The sequence below is a fragment of the Hevea brasiliensis genome, chromosome 16 (assembly GCF_030052815.1).
Source record: "Hevea brasiliensis isolate MT/VB/25A 57/8 chromosome 16, ASM3005281v1, whole genome shotgun sequence".
Lineage (NCBI taxonomy): Eukaryota > Viridiplantae > Streptophyta > Magnoliopsida > Malpighiales > Euphorbiaceae > Hevea > Hevea brasiliensis.
The window spans coordinates 66,680,745-66,705,254 of NC_079508.1; the positions used below are offsets into that span (position 1 = coordinate 66,680,745).

The 24,510-nt window shown below is 30.3% G+C and overlaps 1 protein-coding gene and 1 long non-coding RNA gene across 2 annotated transcripts; one reads left to right on the forward strand and one right to left on the reverse strand.

Moving 5' to 3' along the window:
• Positions 1–10,490: 10,490 nt before the first annotated feature.
• On the reverse strand, positions 10,491–11,682 carry LOC110668686 (uncharacterized). Its single transcript, XR_002497572.2, has 2 exons — positions 11,030–11,682; positions 10,491–10,938 (listed from the first exon to the last, which is right to left on the reverse strand). It is a non-coding gene; the product is annotated as an uncharacterized LOC110668686 (long non-coding RNA).
• Positions 11,683–13,684: 2,002 nt separating this feature from the next.
• LOC110668760 (chaperone protein dnaJ 13) lies at positions 13,685–23,272 on the forward strand. Its single transcript, XM_021830128.2, has 13 exons — positions 13,685–14,083; positions 15,336–15,622; positions 16,097–16,294; positions 16,376–16,490; positions 16,827–16,913; positions 17,391–17,479; positions 18,167–18,251; positions 19,536–19,589; positions 20,570–20,650; positions 21,594–21,671; positions 22,116–22,355; positions 22,819–22,926; positions 23,014–23,272. Exons 1-13 carry the CDS (start codon positions 13,940–13,942, stop codon positions 23,068–23,070), a joined length of 1,623 nt encoding a protein of 540 aa, XP_021685820.2. The 5' UTR covers positions 13,685–13,939; the 3' UTR covers positions 23,071–23,272.
• The last annotated feature ends 1,238 nt before the right edge of the window (positions 23,273–24,510 follow it).

Consider the following 24,510-nt stretch of genomic DNA (forward strand, 5'->3'; position numbering starts at 1 on the left):
TTACGATTTATTTTACATGTGGTATCAGAGCCTTAGGTTTTGAACAATTAAATTTCTCCATCAAATTTATGATGATGAACATAATATTAAAGTTCATACTTGTTATTAGATATGGGTAGAATTAAAGTGTAGATCGTGAAAGTTTTATGATTAATGTTAATGATTAAAATAATTATAATAATAATATTATTAAAATTTGACCCAATTAAGTTTTGGGCATGAGGATTATTGACACGATGACAAATCGTGTTATAAATATATTTAAGTTTGAGATCATATTTTCTCAAAAAAAAGAAATTAAAAGAAAAAAATATATATTTTCTACCAAATCTAATTAAGATTTGTAATTAAACCTAATAAATGAATAAATATTAGGTTTATTAAGATACATAATTTATATGCATGCCTTATGATATTTGTTTTAATTTGCTAGTCACCAAAGTAGTCAAATTAAAATAAAATAAAAATAATAGTTTGTTAGTCACCAAAGTGGCCGAACTATGAATAATGTTTACATGCATATAAAAATTATCAATTATCCATACTAATAGATGCCTATGATGAAAAATGGATTAATTGATACCCATTAGTCATAAGAACTTAAGGATTTTACCCAAATATAAATCAATTATTCTATGGTAGTGAAAATTATGATGACAATAATATTTTATCAAATATATATTAGATGTCCAAAGACAACATGTATATTTGATGTAAGTTAATTATTGTCCAATCAAGTTTAAAGGCATTTAATTTAGGATAGTATATTATAGTATCTATCCAAAGGAGAACTATAATATACTCTAATTATTAAAGTTATTTGAATCTATTTTGAGCATATAAATATAATATTGCAGCTTTTCTATTCATTCGCAAGCTTAATATGTTATTGTTTTAATGGGTTGAACTTCTTTGAATAGTGTGAGCAAGTCAAGTTCCATTTAGGTGTCATGGACCTTGACTTCGCATTATTGGAAAGTTAACTCGCTACAATTATGGATACAAGTAGTGAAGAAGAGAAGTTATATCATAAGCAATAGAAATTGGTAAACAAATTGAGCCTTATGTTTTTGCGAATGACTATTGTCAATGACATTAAGACTACAATTTCACAAACTGAAAATGCAAAAGAATACCTTAAACTTATGAAAGACATGTTCTATTCTGAAGCTAAATCACTCACTGGTACTCTAATGGCATAACTTATGACCATAAAGTATGATAGATCAAAGAGTATGCAAAAGCACATTATTGAAATGAGTGATATTGCAGCAAGGCTAAAGACTTTAAGGATGACGGTTGATGATTCCCTCTTGGTGTAGTTCATTATGAATTCATTACCTCTTGAATATGGGCCATTTCAAATTAACTATAACACTATTGAGGATAAGTAGAATGGTAATGAATTGGCCAATAAACTAGTTTAGGAGGAAATAAGGTTGAAAAATCAAGGGACTCATTCTGTCAACATTGTGGGTCAAGAAGCTAATAAGGGACTTAAGTTAAAGCTTACAAGTCTAAAAATAAAAAGAAAGGATCTTCAAATGTTACTTAAGCTAAGGAAATGAATAAATGGTAGTATGACACTATCAAAAAGATTGCCTAAAAAATAAAGTTAGATTTGAAAAGAAAGGTAATCTTTATACTTATGTATGTTTCAAATCAAACTTATTTGAAGTTCATAATAATACTTGGTCGCTTGATTTTGATGCTACTATTTATGTCTCCAATGTGATGAAAGAATTCTTTATGGTCCAAACCGAAAACCCAACTAAGACTTCCTATTTATGGGGAACCATATGAAGGCTCCAATTAAAGGCATAGAGACTTATCGTTTGGTCTAAGACAATGGCTATCAACTAGACTTATTAAAAACCTTCTATATGCTTTCAATTTCTAGGAATGTCAATTTTGTTTCAAAACTTAATAAATTTGGGTTCAATGTTAAGTTTGGGCATGGATGTTTCAGTTTATTTAATAATAATGATAATTCCATTATTGTTTTTGGAATTCTTACTGATGATCTATATATACTGAAACTTGGTGATAATTTTGCTGAATCATTGCTTATCACTTTTAGCAATATTGGAATTAAGCCTAGTAGACTGAATGAGAATTCTGTTTCTTGTGGTATAAGCGTTTGGGTCACATATCCAAAGAAAGATTAGAAAGGTCAATAAAGAATGGGATTCTACCGAGTTTAGATATTATTGATCTTGATGTGTGTGGATTGCATTAAGAGAAAGCAAATCAAACACAATAAGAAAGAAGCCACAAGAAGCAGGAAGCTTCTTGAAATTATATTCACTGATATATGTAGGCCTTTTGATGCTCCATCTTTTGGTGGAGAAAAATATTTTATTACCTTTATTGATAATTTTTTATGTTATGAACATATTTATTTGCTTAATGAAAAATCTCAATCAATAAATGCACTTAAAGTATACATAAATGAGGTTGAGAGGCAATTAGATAGAAAAGTAAAAATAGTAAGGTTAGATAGAGGTAGTGAATACTATGGAAAACACACTGAAATTGGACAATGTCATGGTCTATTTGTAAAGTTCTTAGAAAGTTATGACATATGTGCACAATATACTATGCTAAGTACTCCTTAATAAAATGAGGTGGCGGAAAGTTAAAATCAGACTTTAATGAATATGGTTAGGAGTTTGATGAGTAAATCTTCTTTACCTATATCTTTGTGGATATATACACTTAAAACTGCTATATACTTGTTAAATAGGATTCCTAGTAAAGTAGTCTCAAAAACACCTTATGAATTATAGACTGAAAGGAAACCTAGTTTAAGGCACCTGCATGTTTGGGGTTGTTGAGCGAAAGCAAGAATTTATAATCCACATAAAAAGAAATTAGATTCTCGAACGATAAGTGGATACTTTATTAGTTATCCAGATAAATCTAAAGGATATAGGTTTTATGTTCCAAATCATAGTCCAAGAATTGCAGAAATTGGTAATGCAAGATTCCTTGCGAATGGTGAATTTAGTGGGAGTATTGAGAGACAGGATCTGGATATACAAGAAAATAAAGTTGATTTTCATGTGTCTATTAAAGTTCTAATATCCACTCCTGCACCACATGTTGTTCCAGCAGTTGTTGAAGGACCTAACAATGCTACACAACATAATGATGAAACACATCCTGAATAAGCTAACCCACAAAGAGCTAATGAAGGTAAACCACAATAAATGCCATTAAGAATATCTCAAAGAGAAAGGAGATTGGCATTTGCTAATGATTACGTGGTTTACTTGCAAAAGTTAGATTTTGACATAGGAATTAATAAAGATCCAGTTTTCTTTTCACAAGCTATAAAAAGTAATGAGTCTGATAAGTGGTTAGATGCCATGAAAGATGAGTTAAAATCTATGGAACAAAACAAAGTATGAGATCTTGTCGAATTGCCGAAAGGATCTAAACGAGTTGGGTGTAAATGGGTCTTTAAGACCAATCGCGACTCGAATGGCAAAATCAAATAATATAAAGCAAGACTTGTTGCCAAGGGTTATACTCAAAAGGATGGTATTGACTATAAAGAAACATTTTCACCAGTCTCAAAGAAAGACTCATTAAGAATTATTATGGCATTGGTGGCTCATTATGACTTAGTATTGCACCAAATATATGTGAAAATTGCACCAAATATATGTGAAAATAGTCTTTCTAAATGAAGAACTTGAAAAGGAAGTTTATATGGACCAACCTAAAGGTTTCTCAGTTGAAGGAAAATGCCATGTGTTGTGTAAACTTAAGAAACCAATATACATACTTAAGTAAGCTTTCCACCAGTGGTATATTAAGTTCAATGATACCATAAAGTCTTTTGATTTAAAGAAAAAGTCATTAATCGATATATATATATATCTTAAAATCAGTAGGAGTATGTTTATTTTTTTAATTTTGTATGTTGATGATATTTTGTTTGCTGCAAATGATTTGGACATATTACGTGAGACTAAAGATTTTCCCTTAATGAATTTTAAAATGAAAAATATGGGAGAGGCATCATTTGTGTTTAGAATAGAAATATTCTGTAATAGATCATAAAGACTGTTGGGATTGTCTCATAAATCCTATATTGATAGAATTTTAGATAGATTTAATATGCATAAATGTTTAGCAGGAATTGTTCCCATACAAAAAGAGGACAAATTCAATCTCAATCAATGTCCAAAGAATGATGTGGAACATAAAGAAATGGAATTAATTCCTTATGCTTTAATTGTGGACATTTTGATGTATGCTTAAACCTGTACAATTCTTTATCCTGGAATTGATAATTAGAAAGCTGCAAAGAAAGTTTTATGGTACCTGCAATTAATTAAAGATTTCATGCTCATTTACAGGACATCTAATCATTTAGAAATAATTGGATATTCAGATTTAGATTTAGCTGGATGTGTTGACAATAAAAGTTTATTTCGGCTACTTGTTCTTATTAGCTGAAAGAACAGTATTATAGAAAAATACCGAAAAATAGTCTATCATTATTTCATCCATTATGAAAGCAAAATTTATGGCATGTTTTTAAGTTATAATTCATGCATATAAAGGCGCAATTTATCTCAGGACTTGAGGTAGTCGACACCATTAGCAAGCCGCTGAGAATTCATTCTGATAATTCCCTAATAGTATTTTCTCCATAAACGACAACTTTGCCAAATGTACCAAGCATATGGAATTAAAGTATTTTATTGATAAGAAGAAAGTTCAGAAATAAAGAGTGTCTATTGAGCATAATAGTATTAATCTCATGATAGCAGATCTGTTAATTAAGGGCTCACAACCTAAGACATTTAAAGAATATTTTCTTATAATGGGTATTGATTGTATTAATGTATAATGTATTGGTTTTGACACTCTGAGCTCATAGATGTGTTTCTGATATACATTAAAGTATTTTCTATTTCTCATTATTGTGTACACATAATATTTTGAGTGAATAATAATAAGAAAAGTCTTTTGAGACATTATTGTGGACCATGATGTGATAAACATATATCCATTATGTACCTACTATTGTAAGTTGTTGGTATTGTGGTATATGGAAGGAAGTATGTGATTAAATAATATACAACCGTCATAAACCATACTTAGTAATTTGTTATAGGAAGGTAATTATGAAGTACATTATGAAAAGGATTTGTTTATTTTATGCGCGCCTAATGTTTATGTTATTAAAGTTTATATCACTTAATTATTGTGCCAAGTGGGAGAATGTAAGATTTTGTCCAGTATTTAATATTACATATGGACCAAAATCAATTCCTTTAATGTGGCCCAATATTAATTGATATTTATTTTAATTAATACAAATCCTAATTGTACAAGGATTACTCTAATTAAAGTAAATCATAATTCTAATTGTATAAGGATACTTGATGGACGGATCAGATTAAGTCTTGGATATACATATATGAGCTGGTCCTCTCTTTACCCATAAGGTCACGCACATTCTCTTTCATAAAGTCAGAGATAATAGGGTCATCTTCAGAGATAATAGGGTCATCTCAAGAAGTCTTTTATCTTTAAATTTTTGCGTGTGAATCAAGAAGGGTCAAGAGGGAGAAATCAGTTTGTTGAATCAAAGGGTCTCTCTCAATTACTACCATGACTCAAGTAAAACTCCGCATCAGGTACGCTTTATAGATCTGTGAGAATTTATAAGTTCAAGATCCATTATTAGGATGATAGTTGAATCTTACGTTTATGATTCACATTATGTTTATGATTTTTATGATCTATTACGATTTATTTTACACTAAGTAGTAAAGGTATGATGCCATACACTTTTAAGGATATAGTTTGTATGCACTTAATTAAACTCTTAATTAAGTACACTTTAATTTATTATAACCAGCCCATATTAGTTCTGTATTAAAATAACAAGGACAAGATTATCTCTTTTGTTGGCATAGTGAAGGTCAAGTTTATGATATTCTGCTAATATTGAGCAAAAGTGACAAATGATTATGCGAGGTTGAGAATGAGCTTGTCCAGGAAACGGCCAGGGTTCGGCTAGAGTCATGTGTAATAAATGAATAAAGAAATGCAAGAGGTGGAATCGGCCCCCGAATAGAGCATTGCATATTATTCAATATTCCACCGGTTGATCACGATCAATTAAGAATAATATAAGTGGAGGATTTCTTTAATTTTGGCCTTCGTCAGTTGATGAGAATTAAATATGGTTTTTGTGAGGGAAGGGTGGTGCCTGATTAATATTAAAGAATGAAGAACATGATCGTTACAATTAAGTAAACAAGAATTTTAAATGCTACTCAACTGGGCAGAAACCATATGTCCAATTCCAAACAATTAGACAGTTTTGTTTTATTTTTGACGTCTGGAAAACTTGCAGGCTAGCTGATAAGTTGTGTATGCAATAACCTATAGATTAATGGTGTTACTTGGGGACAAATAGAACCATATATTATTGCCACTATTTATATATTAACAGTTTAATTTTATTAAATTATTACCTATCTTGCATCAGCAGCATTTATTAAGTCAATCAATTTATGAACACGTAAAGGTGAGATATTTATGTAAAATATATAGTTAAATAGCATTATAAGAATTTTTTTTTATATTGCATTAAGGTGGTTTCTTAAATTAATATTCGTGCACCATATATAAATTTATTAATACTAAGTAATAAAAAACTGTATTTAACAAAGCTAGCTAAAAGGTATGCAACTTTAATAACTTTAGGCAACACCTCTAAATTAGTTGTACGTACAAAAACTATAAGGGAAGCTTCCTTCAAATACTACGCGCGGCAGGGAAACCTTCACTAGTTGCTTCAAATTCATAAGAACTTGGCCTTAAGACATTTTAATTGACTATTCTTTTAGTGCCTCTTCTTCTCTTTGTCAAGATATAAGCGTGTATCTTCCTTCTTTTATTAATCAGAGAAGAATGCTTCTCACGTTAACCCCTACTTTTTATTAGATAATATATATATCGTATCCAAAATTATAGTGGATTATACATATTTCTTATCTTATAATGATTTGTATTAGATAGGCATATGAAATCGCCATGCAAACACTTAATTTAAATAAAATTTTTTTAAAGAGACTGTAATTGAAAGGAAATTATTACTTAAATTTAGTTAATTTATAATATATCATATTTATACAAGTTTTTCTTGTATTTAAATTTCGTGTTAAAAGAAAATTAATATAAGAGAGAGAGAGAGAGGGAGATAAATTGGCCATACAGCTAATTCTGAGTTGGTCGTGCCTGGTGGACCAGTTGAGAAAAATTGGAGCCACTTGCAGGCGAAATTTCTGAAATGTTCTAAGCTCCTCTGTCTATGAAGTTTTAAGAAGGTAGGTGGATGATGGATATGGGTGTGGATCCTTTAATTCAACCCACGATTTTAATCAACAACTTATTATGCTTGCCAAGTATGGTATCGGTTGAGACTGAAGAATAGGTCAAAGGGTAGGGCATTAGTGCATTACTTATTATTATTAACAAAATTTTAAAGAAAAAAAATATATACAAGGGATTAAACATGTAACATTCCCTATTTTAAGATAATCACTCAATTAATCTGCTATAGCTATCCTACTTGGACAATATCGGTGACCATAATAATTTTGCATATTAAAATTATTCAAAAAAGTTCTGCAACTTTACCTGATTTAAAAATATCTTTTCGTATTTTTTTTCTACTCGTTAGTTTTAATGTAAAAATAATGAAAATAAAACCGTGGTTGATGAACATGAAGTCTCCTTTTCATGAAGTCTCCTTTTCATGAAGTCTTCCTGCGTTGTTCCCATGAAAAATTCAACATTTTAAGTGTTCAATATTTTTCAGTTTTCTTTGTTCAAGATTTTTGTCCCATTTTCAATCTGGTCCCAATGCAAAACTGGATAAGTATGAGTAGGCCTACATTCCAGTAATTATTTAATTTTTATATTTTAAAAGATATATTATTTATTTTTTATATTTTACTTTAATTAAATTATTTAAATTTTTCAAAAATTATTATATTAATAATACTAATTAAATTATTATTTAATCTATTTATTTTAATAACACTAGTTAATTAATCTCTATATTTTAAAAAAACATATTAATTAAATTTTATAATTTTATTCTATTGATTATTTAATTATATAATTATTTTTTATACTTAAACTATCATAATTTTAACTCATTTATTTCTCTTTTATTTTCATTTATTTATCTCTTTGTATATTTTTTCTACTTTACATACACTTTTCTCCTCTTCATTATCTTTTTATTTTATCTATTGAAAAAAAAACTATAGATAAAAAACTATAGTAAAAAAGTTAATCAATTTTTTTAAATTTTTAAATATTAAAGAAAAATCATTTATTCATAGAAAAAATATAAAAATTATATCAAAGAAATTGAACATTTAAAAAAATAAATTTATATTTAATCTCTATATAGTAAAATTTATATTTTTATCAATAATATATTTTTTAAAATATATAAATTAATTAATTAATTTTAATAAAATATAAAGAATAAATAATAATAATTTTTAAAATATAAAATTAAATAATAAATTTTTTAAATAAAAAATTTAATAATAATTTAAATAACATAAATAATAAAAATTTTAACAAATAAATTAAATAATTTAATGAAAATAAGATACATATATTAAATAATAATTTTTTATAATATAAAAATTAAATAGTTAATTTTATTAAAATATAAAGGTTAAATAAAATTTTTTTAATATTATTTAAAAAATATTTTAATAATTAAAATATATTAAATTTATTTTAAATTAATATACTAAAAAAAAAACAGTAATTCGGTGAATAGTCGATTCCAATCCTTGGTATAAACTTCTGGTCTCGATGCTAATTGGGCTTCCTCTCCAATAGACCTGGGTGGGCTTTGTGGGTGGCATGATTCATAGGCTCATCCATCAAAGTCCACAAATTGATGCTCGCGGTTGCAGATCGATGTAGCCTTTTCACCCATAGCAATTGAATTTTAATTTGTCCAAGTGGAAACCCAGATTTAATTTTATTTTAACACGAGTATTACGACTATTTTTTCAATTTAATTCTATAACCTGTAAAAAGTTAATAATAGCGATTTTATGATATCAAAATCAAAATTAAGCCATTTTGTTGATATATAATTCTAACTGACAAGTTTTAATGACTAAATTGAGTAATATTTGAAACATGGCTACAATGAGAGAAATCAACAAGTGTCAGGTGTGATGATAAAGTTTACTACACTTTTAAAGGAGGACACAAGTTCGATTTTTAAAGAAAATATTATTAGAAAATGCAGTAACGAATCTTAATCTGCATGGTAGCATGAGCTCGTTCCTTTTTCACTCAACTGCTATCAAAGCATTTTCGAGCATTTCTTCATTACAAGGAAAGCTTAATAGGCACCTTTCCCACTTAGAAAATTGAAATTTTGGGAAATAAGGTCAAAAGGGTAAATGGAAATTCTCAACTACTAGAGATCCACAAGTTCGAATCCATTTTCTCTTAATCGTAAGTAAATCACTGAACAATTTCTCAAAGAGAAATAAATCAATCCAAGTAATTAAGAATATAAATTTCTCAGTCTCAGTATAAAAGTGAGAGAACATGAAGTTCTTATAAGTTCAAATATTTATTTATTCATTCCAAGCACTAATTAACAGCAAGCAAATCTGCAAGGATCGACTGGAGGTACGTCGTTCTCTATGTGTGCCATGGACCACCACGTCTATGTATTCGCAACTCACTAGAAAACAATAGAAAACGCCGGAAATTTTGTTTCAAATTTAAAAGGCTCGATGGGTTCCTAAAACTCTGAGATTTATCTATACTGAAGTTGGATTCCTAGCCTCGTATATGGAACTTATATATATCTATCTTTTATAAGAAATGGAACTTATATATATATATATGTCTCGTCCCCTGAAGAAAGTAGAACCAGGTAGAGTTTTATTTTTTTTTATTTTTTTATTTTTGGCTGTAGCCAGGTAGAGATTTGCCCGTTTCTTATAAAAGATAGATAATTTAAGTTGAAATCTAGAGATTTGTAAAGTAAAATATTTTATTAAATATTCAGTCTTGAAGTTAATTTTAACCCATCAGTCGGTAAAATGAAAAATAAAATAAATTATCAACTAAATTTAATTCTTCACATAGACAAGTTATAAATCAACAAGCTAAATAAATAAATATAAAAGCTAGTATGCGCATAATTCAATGACCATAACATCCTTATAACAATTTGAGCGTCCAGATTTAAAATCTCTATATTGTTAAAATATTATTCATCATATAAAATTTATATTATTATTTAATTTATTATAAACTCAAAACATAAATTAAATAAATGGATAGCATCTATCATATATGTTGCATATATATTCAATTAATAGCATGAACTTAACAAGCAAATCTATAATGCATCTTAAGACATTATAATTTGCGGTTGTTAGGAGCAGTAATGGTAACCAAAATGATATGCCGACGATTAATTATAGCAGTTAGTGTTTTTGAACCAGAAATTGATGCAACGTTAACACGCGAAACAGAAAATAAATGAGCATGATAGTGAAAAGGCACAGATACATATGTATGGACGACTGCATCCTTTAATTTGCGGGTGATGTCGGCTTCTTCAGTAGTGCACTAAAAAATATATACCACATATTTATATAAAATTAATTAAAAATAAAAATATGAAACTCACTGTTTAAAGTTGTACACCTAATAATTTGCCCTTTCTCATCTAAAGAAAAGAAAGAAAAGAAAAAAAAAATCACACTTCTCGCTTTTCCATGTAGAGAGACAATTTCAGAGATATACATAAAGCTTGAACAGTCACTTCTTCTGATTTTTTTTCCCAGACAGACAGAGCCATATGGACGCTTTTCTGGAAATCCAAACAACAATCATCTAAAAAACCAGGAAAATAAATAAATTAAAGGCCAAAAATTATAATAAAATAAATCTTGAGTTCGATCTTTGTGATTTGCAGTATACGTACAATTCACTTTAATGACATAAAACACGTTTGGCTTTAAAGGAAAAACATGGAGAGGGCATGGAGGCTATCTTCATCGGATTGGGTAGCTGCAGGAGACCTTCTTGACCTAGTTACCCTTTGGCAAACCAACCGCAGAGCTCTCCCCCATCTATTGCCAAGAGACTGTTCTTGGTTTCTATTGTCAAAGGTGATTCGACCCAATTGAAAGAGGAAAAGTCTGGATGCGTAGATCACATCAGAATGAGCTCGGCGAACCAGCCCGAGACTGCAGGCGAGTTTTACTACGAAAGGGCAAAGCAGGCTTGTAAGCAATGGGGAGACAACAGTGTGAGAGGATGAGAGTGATAGGAGGTGGAACTTGGCTAGTGCCGTCAAGGGTAAGCCCATGGTTACTTATAACTGACGAGAAGTAAGCTGAAAATAAGCTTCTTATGGAGTTTTTGAAGGTGAAGGAACGGACATGATAGTACTGACACGAAGTTCTCAGTTTTTCTTCATCGGTTTCTGTGAGTTACATACGAGTTCAGTTTCCACGGCTAAAATAAAATAAAATAAAGATGCTGTCATTTGGAAATTCTAGGCCGTTTTCGTTTTGCTTTTGCTTTGCTTCAACGCTTTCGACTTTCATTTTACTTTCTTATATGCATCCAATACCGGTGGGACAGATGTAATCCCGCATTTAATTGTTTGAAATATATTTATTGTCTGGACAGATTAATTTTTTTTTAAAGGATAAGTTTTGTCGGGAGAAAGTGTTATTCAGAATAAATTGAATAAATTAAATTAAATTATTTTAATTTTATAATTTAATTTATTTTTTAAAATAATTTTATTTAATTTTATATTATAAAAATTTTAATTAATTTAATTTAATTTAAAAAAATTAATTAAATCAAATTAAATTAATTAATTTTATTAATTTTTAAATTAATTTATTTTTATAATAAATTTATGAATTATATATAATTATATATATATTATTTATTTTTATTGATTAATAGCTATTAAATTTAATTTAAGATTAAAATTAAATTAAATAATTTAAAAATTAAATTTAAATTAAAAAATTAATAAAATAAAATTAATCTGTTTGAGTTGAATCGAATTAAAATATAATTTTTTGTTTTGATTTTATTTTTTATTTATTTTAATTTAATTTAATTTTTAAAATATATAATTTATTTTTCGTAATTTGATTTGATTTGGTTCGATTTGAATCGAATACTCAATCTTAAATTTCGTATTTAATAATAAATAATTAAAAATAAAAATTAATAATATATATAATTAAAAAGATAAAAACTTAATAAAAAAAATTCGAAAGCTTAAGTTGGTGGGTCGAACATGATTTTTTTTTTTCTATTTTTTGAAAGGACAAAAAATAGAATAAAGTAAACAATTTGAATTGCTAAATAATAAATATAATTTATGTAAAAAGGGTATATTAGTAATCTCACAGGATGAATAGGGGCAAAGTTTTAGTCAAGTAAAAAATCTAAACCAATTGGCAGGTGATAAAGTGGAAAACCTTTGAAATGAGAAGCACAACCTAGAGAGGATGATATGATGGGCATACTGCGAAGTTTCAAAGAAATTTCGACTCTCAGGATATTTATCTGAGGTTTTGGCCACGCGTAGGATACCGTACACGCTACACTGCGTACAGTCCCCCTCAGCCACACCATCCGCTTTATTGCAACAAATCAGTTTATTACATTATTCGTTAAATTAATTAAATTATTTCATAATTATATACTTATTTTTTTATATAATTATGATTAAATATGATTTTTTAATTTTAAATCTATTGTGGATATAATATATGTAGAATATAATATTTACGCTATATTTAATAGAATGTAATTGAAGTTGTAATATAATTATAATTATATTATATATTTAATTACGTTATTTAATAAAATAAAATATTTAATGTAATAGAATATAATTATATACTACTACCACTACCACAACACCGCTACTTTATCTTGAGACCATCACCGCCATTTAACCATCGCTTTCATCGCCACCACCGTTTAACCATATATCCACCACTGCATTGAATTTGAACGATGAAAGTGTCTGGAATATAAAAATTGAATTTATTTTAAAAATTAGTTTTTTTAGATAGTAATTACTTATTTATAATTAATATTCAATAACATATGAAATTTTTTTAATGCATAGTGGATTCTTAATAGATTAAAAGATCACAACATATATCTTAGTCTATCCATTTTTCTAAGAAGGTAGTAGTATTTTTTAATACATAGACATGATAATAAAGGAGCCAAAGACATTGACACTTGGTTGTGCATCTTTATTATTGACTAATTGATATGAGAGGAAGTGGGGATTAAAGAATGAAGGTCCTATTCTCACCATTCATTCAAGCTCAATGGGTTAACAAATATTTGTTATTTTTTAATTGAAAATAAACAAATATTTATTCTATAATACACAATTAAACACTTCTGCCTTTATTTATAGCACAATTAGAAACAATTTTATAATTTTTATTTATTAATATTCAATTTTGAAATTTATAAATATATTTTTTAAAACAAGGCTTGCTGGAAAATGATCTTCATTCTGGGTTGGGGCCCAGGCCCTCTTCTTCCCAGCTTAAAATTAGGGGGAAAACAGCCCAACTTTTTTGCCTCCGGACAACAGACGGCGTGGCATTTCAGCATTGAAGAATCCAGACACCAAAACGTGATTTTAGCTTTGCCCTCATGGAACGGCGCTGGAAATCTGAAGCCCAACCAAAAACCCCTAAACCCCTTGTTTTTCACTCTCGTTTCATAGCTTGTTCTTTAGCTGCCCAATTTCAGAAAACGAACTCGGCTCACTGAATCAATAGCAGCAAAGTAGCAACCAATCTTTATTATTTAGAATTGGTCTCGAGAGATGAAGGAAGAAGAGGCAGGACCACAAAAGAGAGAGCTTTACGCGGTGCTGCAAGTGTCGCCCGAGGCCACCAATGAAGAAATCAGAAAGGCTTATCGCCATTGGGCTCAAGTCTACCACCCTGACAAATACCAAGACCTCCATGTATGCCCCTAATTTATAAACATACATGAAGTTAAGTTTGATTAATTGTAGGTTTGATTTTTATTTATTTATTTTAAAATTCAATTCATTAACTTGTGGCAGTCAAGGCATTGCAGGTTTAATTTTGGCTTAACTTGTTGAATTATATTTCTTTTGCTTTAAGCTGAGAAGAGTAATTTTGGAAACACTCATCAAAATGTTTCTCATTTCTATACTAATTGCTTTGACTAGCCCATTTGACATAAGCTTATTGATACGTCACTCAGTACTCACCTATGAATTCACATGGCGCTTGTGTGATCATAAACAATCAGGTTCATGCATTCAACATTATAATTCTGCCTTTTGATGAAGTAATTTTTGGATACATATGTTCATATTGAGATTGGTTAGGCTTAGTCCTATGTAGTCTTTAGGAGATTGCTATAAACATTTGCAATATTTCTGGTTAAATCAAGAAATGCTGTTTGTAGAAAATTGGACAATTAGTCCTATGTAGACTTTAGAAAACTGCTTTTTATTTCAATTATTTTTTTTTCCTTCACCATAAAAGGGAGTGCATATGTAACCATTATGTTTCACTAGAAATGAAATCTGTGATCTATCTCAATTCCTGCTAACATTGTACTTTTAATTGCAAATGAAATCTGCACGTTATGGTGCAATTGCTCGTGTTTCATCAAAATTTCATTAAAAAGCCATTATATGTCTGTTTAATTACTATACCAAAATATTAATATGGTTAAACCCAGCTTCAATTAATTTTCAAAATTTGAAAATAGTATATCATTTGTGCAAGAGAGATAATTGTATAACAATTACTAAAACAGCTCAGGTAGATGGGTGCAAAGAAAAACTTTTTCCGTTCCATCCCTCCATCAATCTAAGCAGTTGGGACCTTCTCATTCGTCATCTCTTCTTATGGTTTAGTAATTGTAGACATTCTTCTATACTAACATTGGAGAGACTGACTTGAACTAATTAGTTGACCAATTACAGTTATTCACATACATGTGCCATAGATGGTTTTGACTTTGTTTAAGCAGTCACATTTTTTCCCCCTGAAATTGCAACTGTAATTGGGCATTGCAATTAAGTGGTAGAATTTATGTGCCTTCCAGATCTGTCCATGTAGCTCTTTGATGTCCCATTTTGATTCCTAAAATGCATTTCTGGTTTCCTTTGATTCCTATTTATGGTCCTAAGCTTGCCTCTTTGTTTTCTTACCCCTTTTTTGAGCACTTGTATTCAGATGAAGGAAATAGCTACACATAACTTTCAAAGGATATGTGAAGCATACGAAGTATTATCAGATGAGTACAAAAGGCAAATATATGACATATATGGTATGGAAGGATTAACTTCAGGTTTGGAACTCGGTCCAAGACTTAACAAACCAGAGGAGTTGAAGGAAGAACTTGAAAAGTTACGACGGAAGAAAGAACAAGAAAAGATGGCAGCACATTTCCAACCATCTGGTACAATATTGGCCAACTTATCCTTGCCACAGTTTCTGGATGGTGATGGCATAATGAGAGGGTACTATACCTCTTACCCCTCTTTTAAGTTTAAATTTCATATGATCAGAACTTCCGGAATGGTTGATGCATTGTTGATTGATATCTCTTTGTAATTTTCCACACACTTTCAACATGTGCATAGAACTTGACCACTTCTGACTTATGAGCATGCAATATAAAAATTAAAAAAAAGGACTCTCTCTCTCCCCTCCTCCCCTTCTCTCTCAGAGTCAGACATGCTTCACACACACACACACACACACACATGCAGGTGGTGTTTTTCTTTTCATTTTATTCTGTTATCAATAAACCTATGCATATTAAGGTTAAATTGTCTATATGAGTTATCACTATGAAAAAAAGTAGATAACCTATCAATCAGCATGATTTTAGACTCTTAATATTTAATTTCCCAAAGTATTTTATTGCATGCATTTTATTCTGATTTGCACTTTTTTTTTAATGAAACTCATCCTTGTTATTTCTATTTCAGAATGGCTATGTCTAGTGAAGTTCATTCCCAATTATCAAAACGAAATACTATTGCTATTGGTGGAAATTTGGAAGTTCAAGAAAATTCTGGTGGTTCAGCTGCTAGTGCTGTGCTTAGGCATCAGCTTTCTTCAGTTTCATCCGTAGAATTTATGGCCTCAGCTGGTTTACGAGCACTCATTGGAGTACAAACTACACGGTATGACATTTGATTTCCAAAGTCTGTATTACCATGAAGCACATTCACTGTCATTTTATTAGTTTGTCCTCTGTTTTCCAGTCATTTGTCTTTACACTCAACAGCAACAATTACCATTGCAAAGTCTTTGCGAGATGGGTCAATCAATCTTTCCAATACATGGACCCGGCAACTATCTGAAACAGCAAATGGAAATGTATGCTGCTTTTTTTGTTTAAGTGGGTTCATTGTATATATTTTCCTTTTTTGGTTTCTGTTTTATAATATTAGCATGTTCATGATTCATCATTTATACTTCTGATGAGGAAAATTGGTCGCTTGATCCCAACTTTTCATGCAAGTAATTCTATTTATTGCAGAGTGGCACATTTATTGTCAAATGTAGCATTGAATGCTCTCTGGATTAAATTCTGCTAAACTCCAAGATGCCTAATAAATATTTGAGATTGTGAACATTTTTGTTTAAATTTACTTTTTTGTAACATCTAACACCCCTTCGATTGTTGTTTGTTTGTCACCTTCTTTTTACCAGATACAGCTTTTGTTAGGTCCAGAATCATCTATAGCAGTTGGATGGCAAAAGAAGGATGAAAAGATGTCTGCTGCTGGAGAGTTGAAGGTGCATCTATTTTTTCTATTTGAGCTGCAAGAAATTTAGTTCTAAGCATGCCTACTGAATCTTAGGAAGATTTTGAGGAAGGAAAAATTAGATAACATCAGGACCACTCCAAGTGGGTTTTTGCCTAGAAGTTTTGAAGTTGTATCTTGTATGCATTAACTGAGTTTTTAAGTAGGTAAATTTTGTTTGTTTGATAGACACTACCAAATCCACAAATTTTCATTTTTCTGTCTTGATTGTACCTCTGGCTGCTAGCCAAGTGAAATATGATGTTATTAGTTTTTAAGCTCCTTCCTTTCTTGCACTTGTTATTGTCAATTGATTGGCTATTCAATTTTTCTTTGGTCTTCCTTTTCGTTGTTAAATGCATATTTCCATTTATTCTCTTATTTTGCAAACTTTTAGAAGCTTTATTTGGAAGATGATTCTCTACTGTTCTCCTTATCACTTCTCTTTACATGTGTTTAATTACCGCAGATTGGTACAAGTTCTTTTGGAGCATCAGCTCATTACACTCATCGCTTTTCATCAGTGTCTCATGGTCGTATTGCAGGCAGATTTGGGAGGTATATGATAAAAATATTATATGGATAATTACTCTGTGGTTATAACTAATATTATTGGCATATTATCTTTTTTAAAATTATTAGATTGCCACATTCTCTCTCTCTCTCTCTTTTTTTTTTTGGTTCTATAAATATACTTTGTGATATATCATATCTGTCATGATGGATTATGAATTGAATATACACTTATAATGTTATAAACCATTATACATAATGTTATTGTTATTAAAAAGTTACTCTTATGCATAGCAGTAAGTTGATAAACCTAGTTGATCAATGTATTTCGATGGAATGGGAAGTCAAAAATTCCATTGTTTGTGTCATCAATCATCCAATATTAACATAAGAAACTAAGAGAATGCTTTGCTTTCAGCATTTGGCTTCAAATTGCCTTGGTGCTTTAAATGGATGGTCTTGCATACATAGTAAGTAAAAAAATGAAAAAAGGGTTCAAATGGGTTTAAACAATTGTTCACTTGGTGCTGAAACACGATATCTAGGAAGCAAATGATTATTTTTGCACCAAGAGAAGTTTCTTTGTTTATTTTTTGGGGATTGGGGCGTGGGCAACAGTGGCTAGCATTTTTCATGGAGAAAGTGCATAGGAAAATTATTGTTATCCACAATATTTTTGCTAATCAAGAATGCCAGAGTTGTCTCTTATAATTTTAGATTTTGTTGTTGCAGCACTGCTCTGGAGGTTGAACTTGGCGGTGGAAGAAAAATATCTGACTTCAGCACTGTCAGAGCACTGTATACAATTGGAATTCAGGTATCAGGAATGAAATTGCACATCATGCTTATATGCTATTTAGCTATTCTGTTTAATTTGTTAAGTGACAAGTTAGTTTTCTTGGCTTCTTTTTAAGCTTCTGCTTTTGAGGCTTTTAGAGAGGTGTCTTTAAGTACTATTTAGTTTTATAGAGGGCATTGTGTTATTAATCATATCTTCTTTTTTGTTGCTTAGTTTAGGGGATACATTATCCTTGAAGTTGTGATCTTGGTTCTTTCTTGTTAACTATTTCTTCTCTTAATAAAACAAAATAAAGCAAATGCTATTCTGGTTTAAAATTTGGGGTTTTTTGGGAAACTTGCATGAACTGTTAAAGTTGTTGTTTGAACATGTAAAATATTATCCACTCCAAGTATATGTGCCTGGTATTATGTGTTGTCGTTTCTTTATAAATGCTTTCTTCTATTTGTTAGGTAGAAACCCTAACAATATTTATTTCAGAGTTGAAATTTAAAAGAACAGAAAATTAGAAGAAAAAGAGAGAGAGAGAGAGTGTCGCGAATTGTAAGGAAGAAGATAATATTTCATTGAGAATCCGAATGAATCTTTACAATATCTCACAGCCCTATTTATTGCCACTTTCCCTCCAAAAACAACTGCCTAACCACTTGCTACAATTTCTCCAACAACCTCTAACAGAAAGCTACAACAACTTCAACTACCATCACAACTAATTAATCAATTCACTTATTCTTATACTTCCTTCTTCTGTACGTGACACTATTCTACTTAGAGAAAAAAATTAGGAATACCAGAGTGTGAATGCTAAGGAGTATTTTACAGAAATGTTTCTGAGTAAAGGCATCGAAATAGCACTGCTTTGATGAAATCATGGACGCCAAATAGGTTAGAGGCAACTTCTGGCGAAATAGCGTTAGTTTAACAGAATGTTTATTGACGAAAATCAATGCTTGAAATATATGAGGGCCCAAAATAAATCTGTAACATTGCTGGAAACTGACAACACTGATTCTAGATCAACCTTTTGCAATTATCATTCTTAAGGAATGAATAGAACGGCCCAGTTGGCCTATTGCTGAAGCTCTTACAGATAAAAAGAGGAAGAAGAAATAAAGATGTCCATAGAATCTGTGAAGTAGCTAAAGCATTCCTTGCTTTGTTCTAGCGTCCAACAAATGAACAACCAGCTTACGCATAATCCAAGAAAGTCAAGTAGTTAGATTTTTTTTTTGTTATTTGACTTCCAGGTTGTTGCTGCTTTTTCTGCATATCTGAAAATCTTACTCTTTATTTTTGTCACAGGGTATCTTTTGGAAATTTGAATTGCATCGGGGTGGGCAAAAGTTGATTATTCCTGTGAGCAAATCTTGTCCTTTCACTTGCTTCAACTTGGCATGTGATATTTTGCGCAAGATTTTTATTCATGGTGTGTACTTGGTCTGCAGTAGGAATTCTTGCTTGGTTAAACTTCTACAGCTGGAGGCTTATTTTGTTGATCAAAACAAAGAAATGCAACAGAAACTTTGAAATGGAAATGTTTAAAAGTCATCTACTTAGATATGACAAATTAAGCATGTGGGTTGCTTTAGTTAGCCAATTACTTCAATTTGATGGATGGCTTTGGTCCTTCCTGTAGTGGAAGGCTCTTAACCAGAATTTCTAAAATTTCTGTGGCCAGAAAAATAATTAGTAAATGGAAAATTGGCAATAAAATCACTGTTAAGCAATCATTGATTTTGACAGTTTTTTGATAGTCCAACATTTGAGGTAGGTCTTTGTGTTGATTGTGATAACTATTTTTTTAATGCTATGGAGATGTTTTTGAGAAAAAAAATATGAAGGTTTTCTGAATTTGGATTTGTGAACTTGCTGGAGATTTGTGTTTTAGAATTTAAGTCAAATGTTTTGATGTGGCTCATGGAGTAGACATACGTATATTATACATATGCACACTCGTTATATTCTATTCCACTTAGGCATTTGAAGTGATAAGGATTTATCAAAGTGCAAGTTTCTCTGCAATTCTTACCCTGCTGTTCTCACAATACTATAGATTTTGTATGTTTTCAAATAAAAAAAAAAAAAAAGAAATGATGTAGAAAACTTGATTCCAACAGTGGACATGGTGAAATTTGGCTTATGAATAATTTTCACTCCAATTGAATAAATTCATTTTTTCTCCTCCTTCTTCTGAAAATTTTTAACCCTGGCTATTTTTCTTTTTTGGAAGAAGATAAGATATGACTAATTCTCCTAGTATCGCTTTATTCATGCATCTATCTCCTTTGTTTATGCCTTTCCAGTTTTTTCTGTTGCTGATGAATTGTTAAGTGCAGGTATTGCTTTCCAGGCATTTGAATTTGACTTTTGCAACTGGAGCATTCCTAATTCCTACATCACTTTACTTTTTAGTCAAGGTTATTACCGATGCTGCAATTTTATTGTTCACTTGTATGCTAAACAACTTAGTTGTTCAATTGGTCTTTTAACTTCAATTCCATTTCAAAGAAGGTGGAGTTATTGGAAGGGTGTCAACTGAATTAGATATGCTCATATTTCTGTTCTCCTTGTGTAATAAAGTCTTAAAAGTTTATGTGGTTGAGCCCTGGGTTCCTCTTTTTTCTTTCGTCTTTCTTTCTTTCCCAGTTAATCAGGAGCACAGTAGGCTTTGCTTTGTGCAACATCCATATCCTGTGAACCCTTCTACCCCTCGTTCAATCTTTGCTTTAAATCTAGGATCCCTAATTCAGTATCTCAAGTTTAAACCATTGAAGTGTCCCAGTGGAGACATTATATAGCTCAAATTCATTTCTTGAATTAAAAAATCTTTTTTCTTGTCTGTTTTCCTTGGTGTTTTTGTCGTAAATTGAATTTGTACTCAAATTCTCAAATCTGCACTTGTTATAATTCATGGCATGTCACCCTATGTTGTATAATGAACCATGGCTTTTGTAGATATTAGGCACTTACTGTGATAGGAAGATGTCATTTTCAAAGTACTTGGATTGTAACTTTTCACATATTATGAAAATTTTGTACCACATGAATGAGAAGCTAGATGGACAGAATTTGTGTTCAGGTGGCTAAAGTTTTTATTTATCATGTCAAGCCATCTTTGGCATTTTAGTGTTCATCTAACACAGCTTTTCCATATTGGTGATCATTGGTTTTTATGTCTCATTATAATGGGATTCATGTTTATAAATCAATATTTTTGCTTTTGTTAATTTCTGCTGGAGGCCTTGGTTGTCATCTGACCAACAAACCCAACTTTGATTTTTGGAAATGTTTGGTGAAATAGTAGATTAGAATTTTTGTCTGCATCATTGTTAATTGTATATCCCTTTTGTATATATGCAGAAATTTGTTGTCAAACCTTATTACCTTCAAAGGGAAAAGAAGAAGGCTTTAGAGAATAAAGAAAAAACTTCAGCCCAGGTATTGATTACCCATATGCCCAAAGAAGATTTGGTTTATACTTGCTGTGTTGCAAGGCCTGATAACTCATACAATATGCGGGCACCAGCTATTTCATTGATTAGTTTAGAACGTCAAATGTAATCTTACTTTCTATAATTTGTCTTCTGCTCTCTCTCTCTCTGTGTCACACACACATTGGATTGTCTAATGTAATTTTAAAATTGGTTCTTTATTTTAATGGTGATCACGTCTTGCATGTGAGTATTATTTAATTTTGTCAGGGAAGTTCTAATCAATATGGGCAATAGCAGGGCAGGATTTCCAATCTTAACATTCATTTCAGCAAAACTGAGCATTTTAAGTTCAAATATTTTTGGCAGTGTCATGAAATTGGGGAGTTTCCTTATATAAAATATGTAGCCTTGGTCAATACTTTCAAAATGCATCTGTATCCTTGTGTAGGTTCGAGAGGCAAGGGCAGCAGCAGAAAAAGCTCAACAGTTATTACAAAATGTGGCCAACCGGAAAAGAAATAGGCAAGTAGGAACAAATGGACTGGTTATTACTAGAGCAGTGTATGGAAGTCGCAAAGCTTTGAGGAAAGGGGAAGGATTAAGTGAAGTAAATGATGAATCAGCTTCTGAAGTCATTGATGTTACAGTATCTCTAAATTTCCTTGTTAATGATTCTGGACAATTGAAGGTATGTTTCTTTCAATTCATTTCTTCTTCTTCCTGTGGCTCTCAATTATGGATTCAGTCAATTCTGATCTTGTTCAAATCAGTTATACGGATCTTTTTTCTTATTTCTACTTAGTTTAGTACTATATTTATAGAAAGGCCTAATGTTGATGGCGCCTTCTTCATGACTTCATGTCAAAGTGGCAAAATGTCTTTTTTTTGTTTGTGTGTGTGTGTACGCGCGCATATGACTTCTTTTAATTGATGTAATTGGCAATCAAATTCTATGAAAATTTAACATAGTGACCTTGATGAAATAAAATTGAAATTGAGCGATTTTATTGATACAAATTGAAGTTATCAGTCCATTGTGAAATAACTGATAAGTTCAATGAGCATAGTTGAAATTGAGTCCACATGCTACTTTGAATAATGACCTAATGAAAATATTTATTCGAGTTTTGGTTTTCAACATGTTGTTGCAGCTTCATGAGGGTGTAAAGAAGTCGGGCATTATGGGCTTCTGTGATCCATGTCCTGGAGAACCTAAGCAATTATATGTAGAGTACACTTGTGGTGGCCAAATATTCGAGGTGCTAGAACTCTCTTTTTTCTTTTCATTTATGCATATAAAGCCTTTGATTAATAGCTTTCTTCTTTAATTGGCTAATTTGAAACAGGTGACAGTGGACGATTACGCAGAGTTGTCAATACCTCAGGAATCCCATAGAGTCTGAATCTTGTCTTTAGTTCAAGACCCTGGTTACCTCTTTGCAACTTTTTGGCATGCCTCTTGAGGTAACCACTACGTAGATGACTACCTCTTCCCTTCTGAACTCATTTGTTTGGAATTACATGTCAAATAAGGGCATTAATGCGACATTATTTTTTCTGGTGTAACGATTCCTAATAAAATTTATTTTTCTTATTTTCGATTTACTGTAGCGCCAATCTCTTTTTTTCCCATGATTTTATGTTGACCCACCTGCGTTCATTTTGTTGGTAAGGGTATGGAATTTTATTTTATTTTATTTTTTAAAGATATCTATAGTATCACTATGAGCTATTTCTCGATTGTTGCCAAATTGAAAAGAGTTGCCTTTTTATTTCAAACATGGGAATTAGGTACAAGTATTTTCCAGAGCAGAGGGAGAAAAACAAACATATTAACAATCTAGTACAAATATGACGTCGTAGCCGTGAGATTCTTACGGGAATTTCTGAACTCTTTTTCGTCTTCTCCGATTATCACCCACCCTGATTTACCGGTAAGAGTTTGTTTGGTTGATTTACAAAATATAGAAATTTAATTAAATTTTATGTTTTGTATGTTTAATTTAAAAAAAAATAGAATTTAATTATAAAAATTTAATTTTAGAAATTAGTTATGTTAAAATCAAATTCTATTAAATTTAATAAAATTTGACATGAATTTTACAAAATTTATTTAACATCATTTTTTAACTAAAATATCCTTTTTAAAAAATTCTTCTCAATTAAACTCCATTGGTTAAAGAAAGAAGATGTAAACTATAAATTTAATATTTTATTTATTTATTATAATATGTTAGGATAAATATATAAGATATTTTATTTTATTTTTTATTTTTAAATGTTTAAATTTATTATGTTCTTTGTAATAATACTATTTATTTTGTTATATAAGATGTGAATTTAGTTTGTATTTATTATTATATTTTTAGTTAATTTATAATTTTATTAATTGTTATAAATTTATTGCATAAGATTTTTTTTTTGAATTTCGTAGAAACTTATAATTTTTTAATTTTTTTTCTTTAGAGTAATTTAAAAAATAAAAATAAATTAATTTTAATTTTGAAATTATATTAAATACGAATTATATGAAAGTTAATTGAATTCTAAATTTTAAGTATTAAATAATTAGAATTTATTTTAAATAAATTTTAAAATTTGTGGTAAAATTGAACTAAATATTACGTAAGGGGTTAACCTTGAGCCGGAAGACTTGCTGAGTTGACTCGGAGTTCATGGGTCGGACTGGTATAGAGCTGACGCGGGTGAATTGGGGGTGAGAAATCACTGCCGAAAGGACCTTCCAGAGTAGAGCAAGTTTATTAAGGATTTGGAGATTGAGAAGTGATTAGAGTGAGAAGTGGCTGCTAGATGGGCACGCATCCTGCAAACTGTGAGTGACG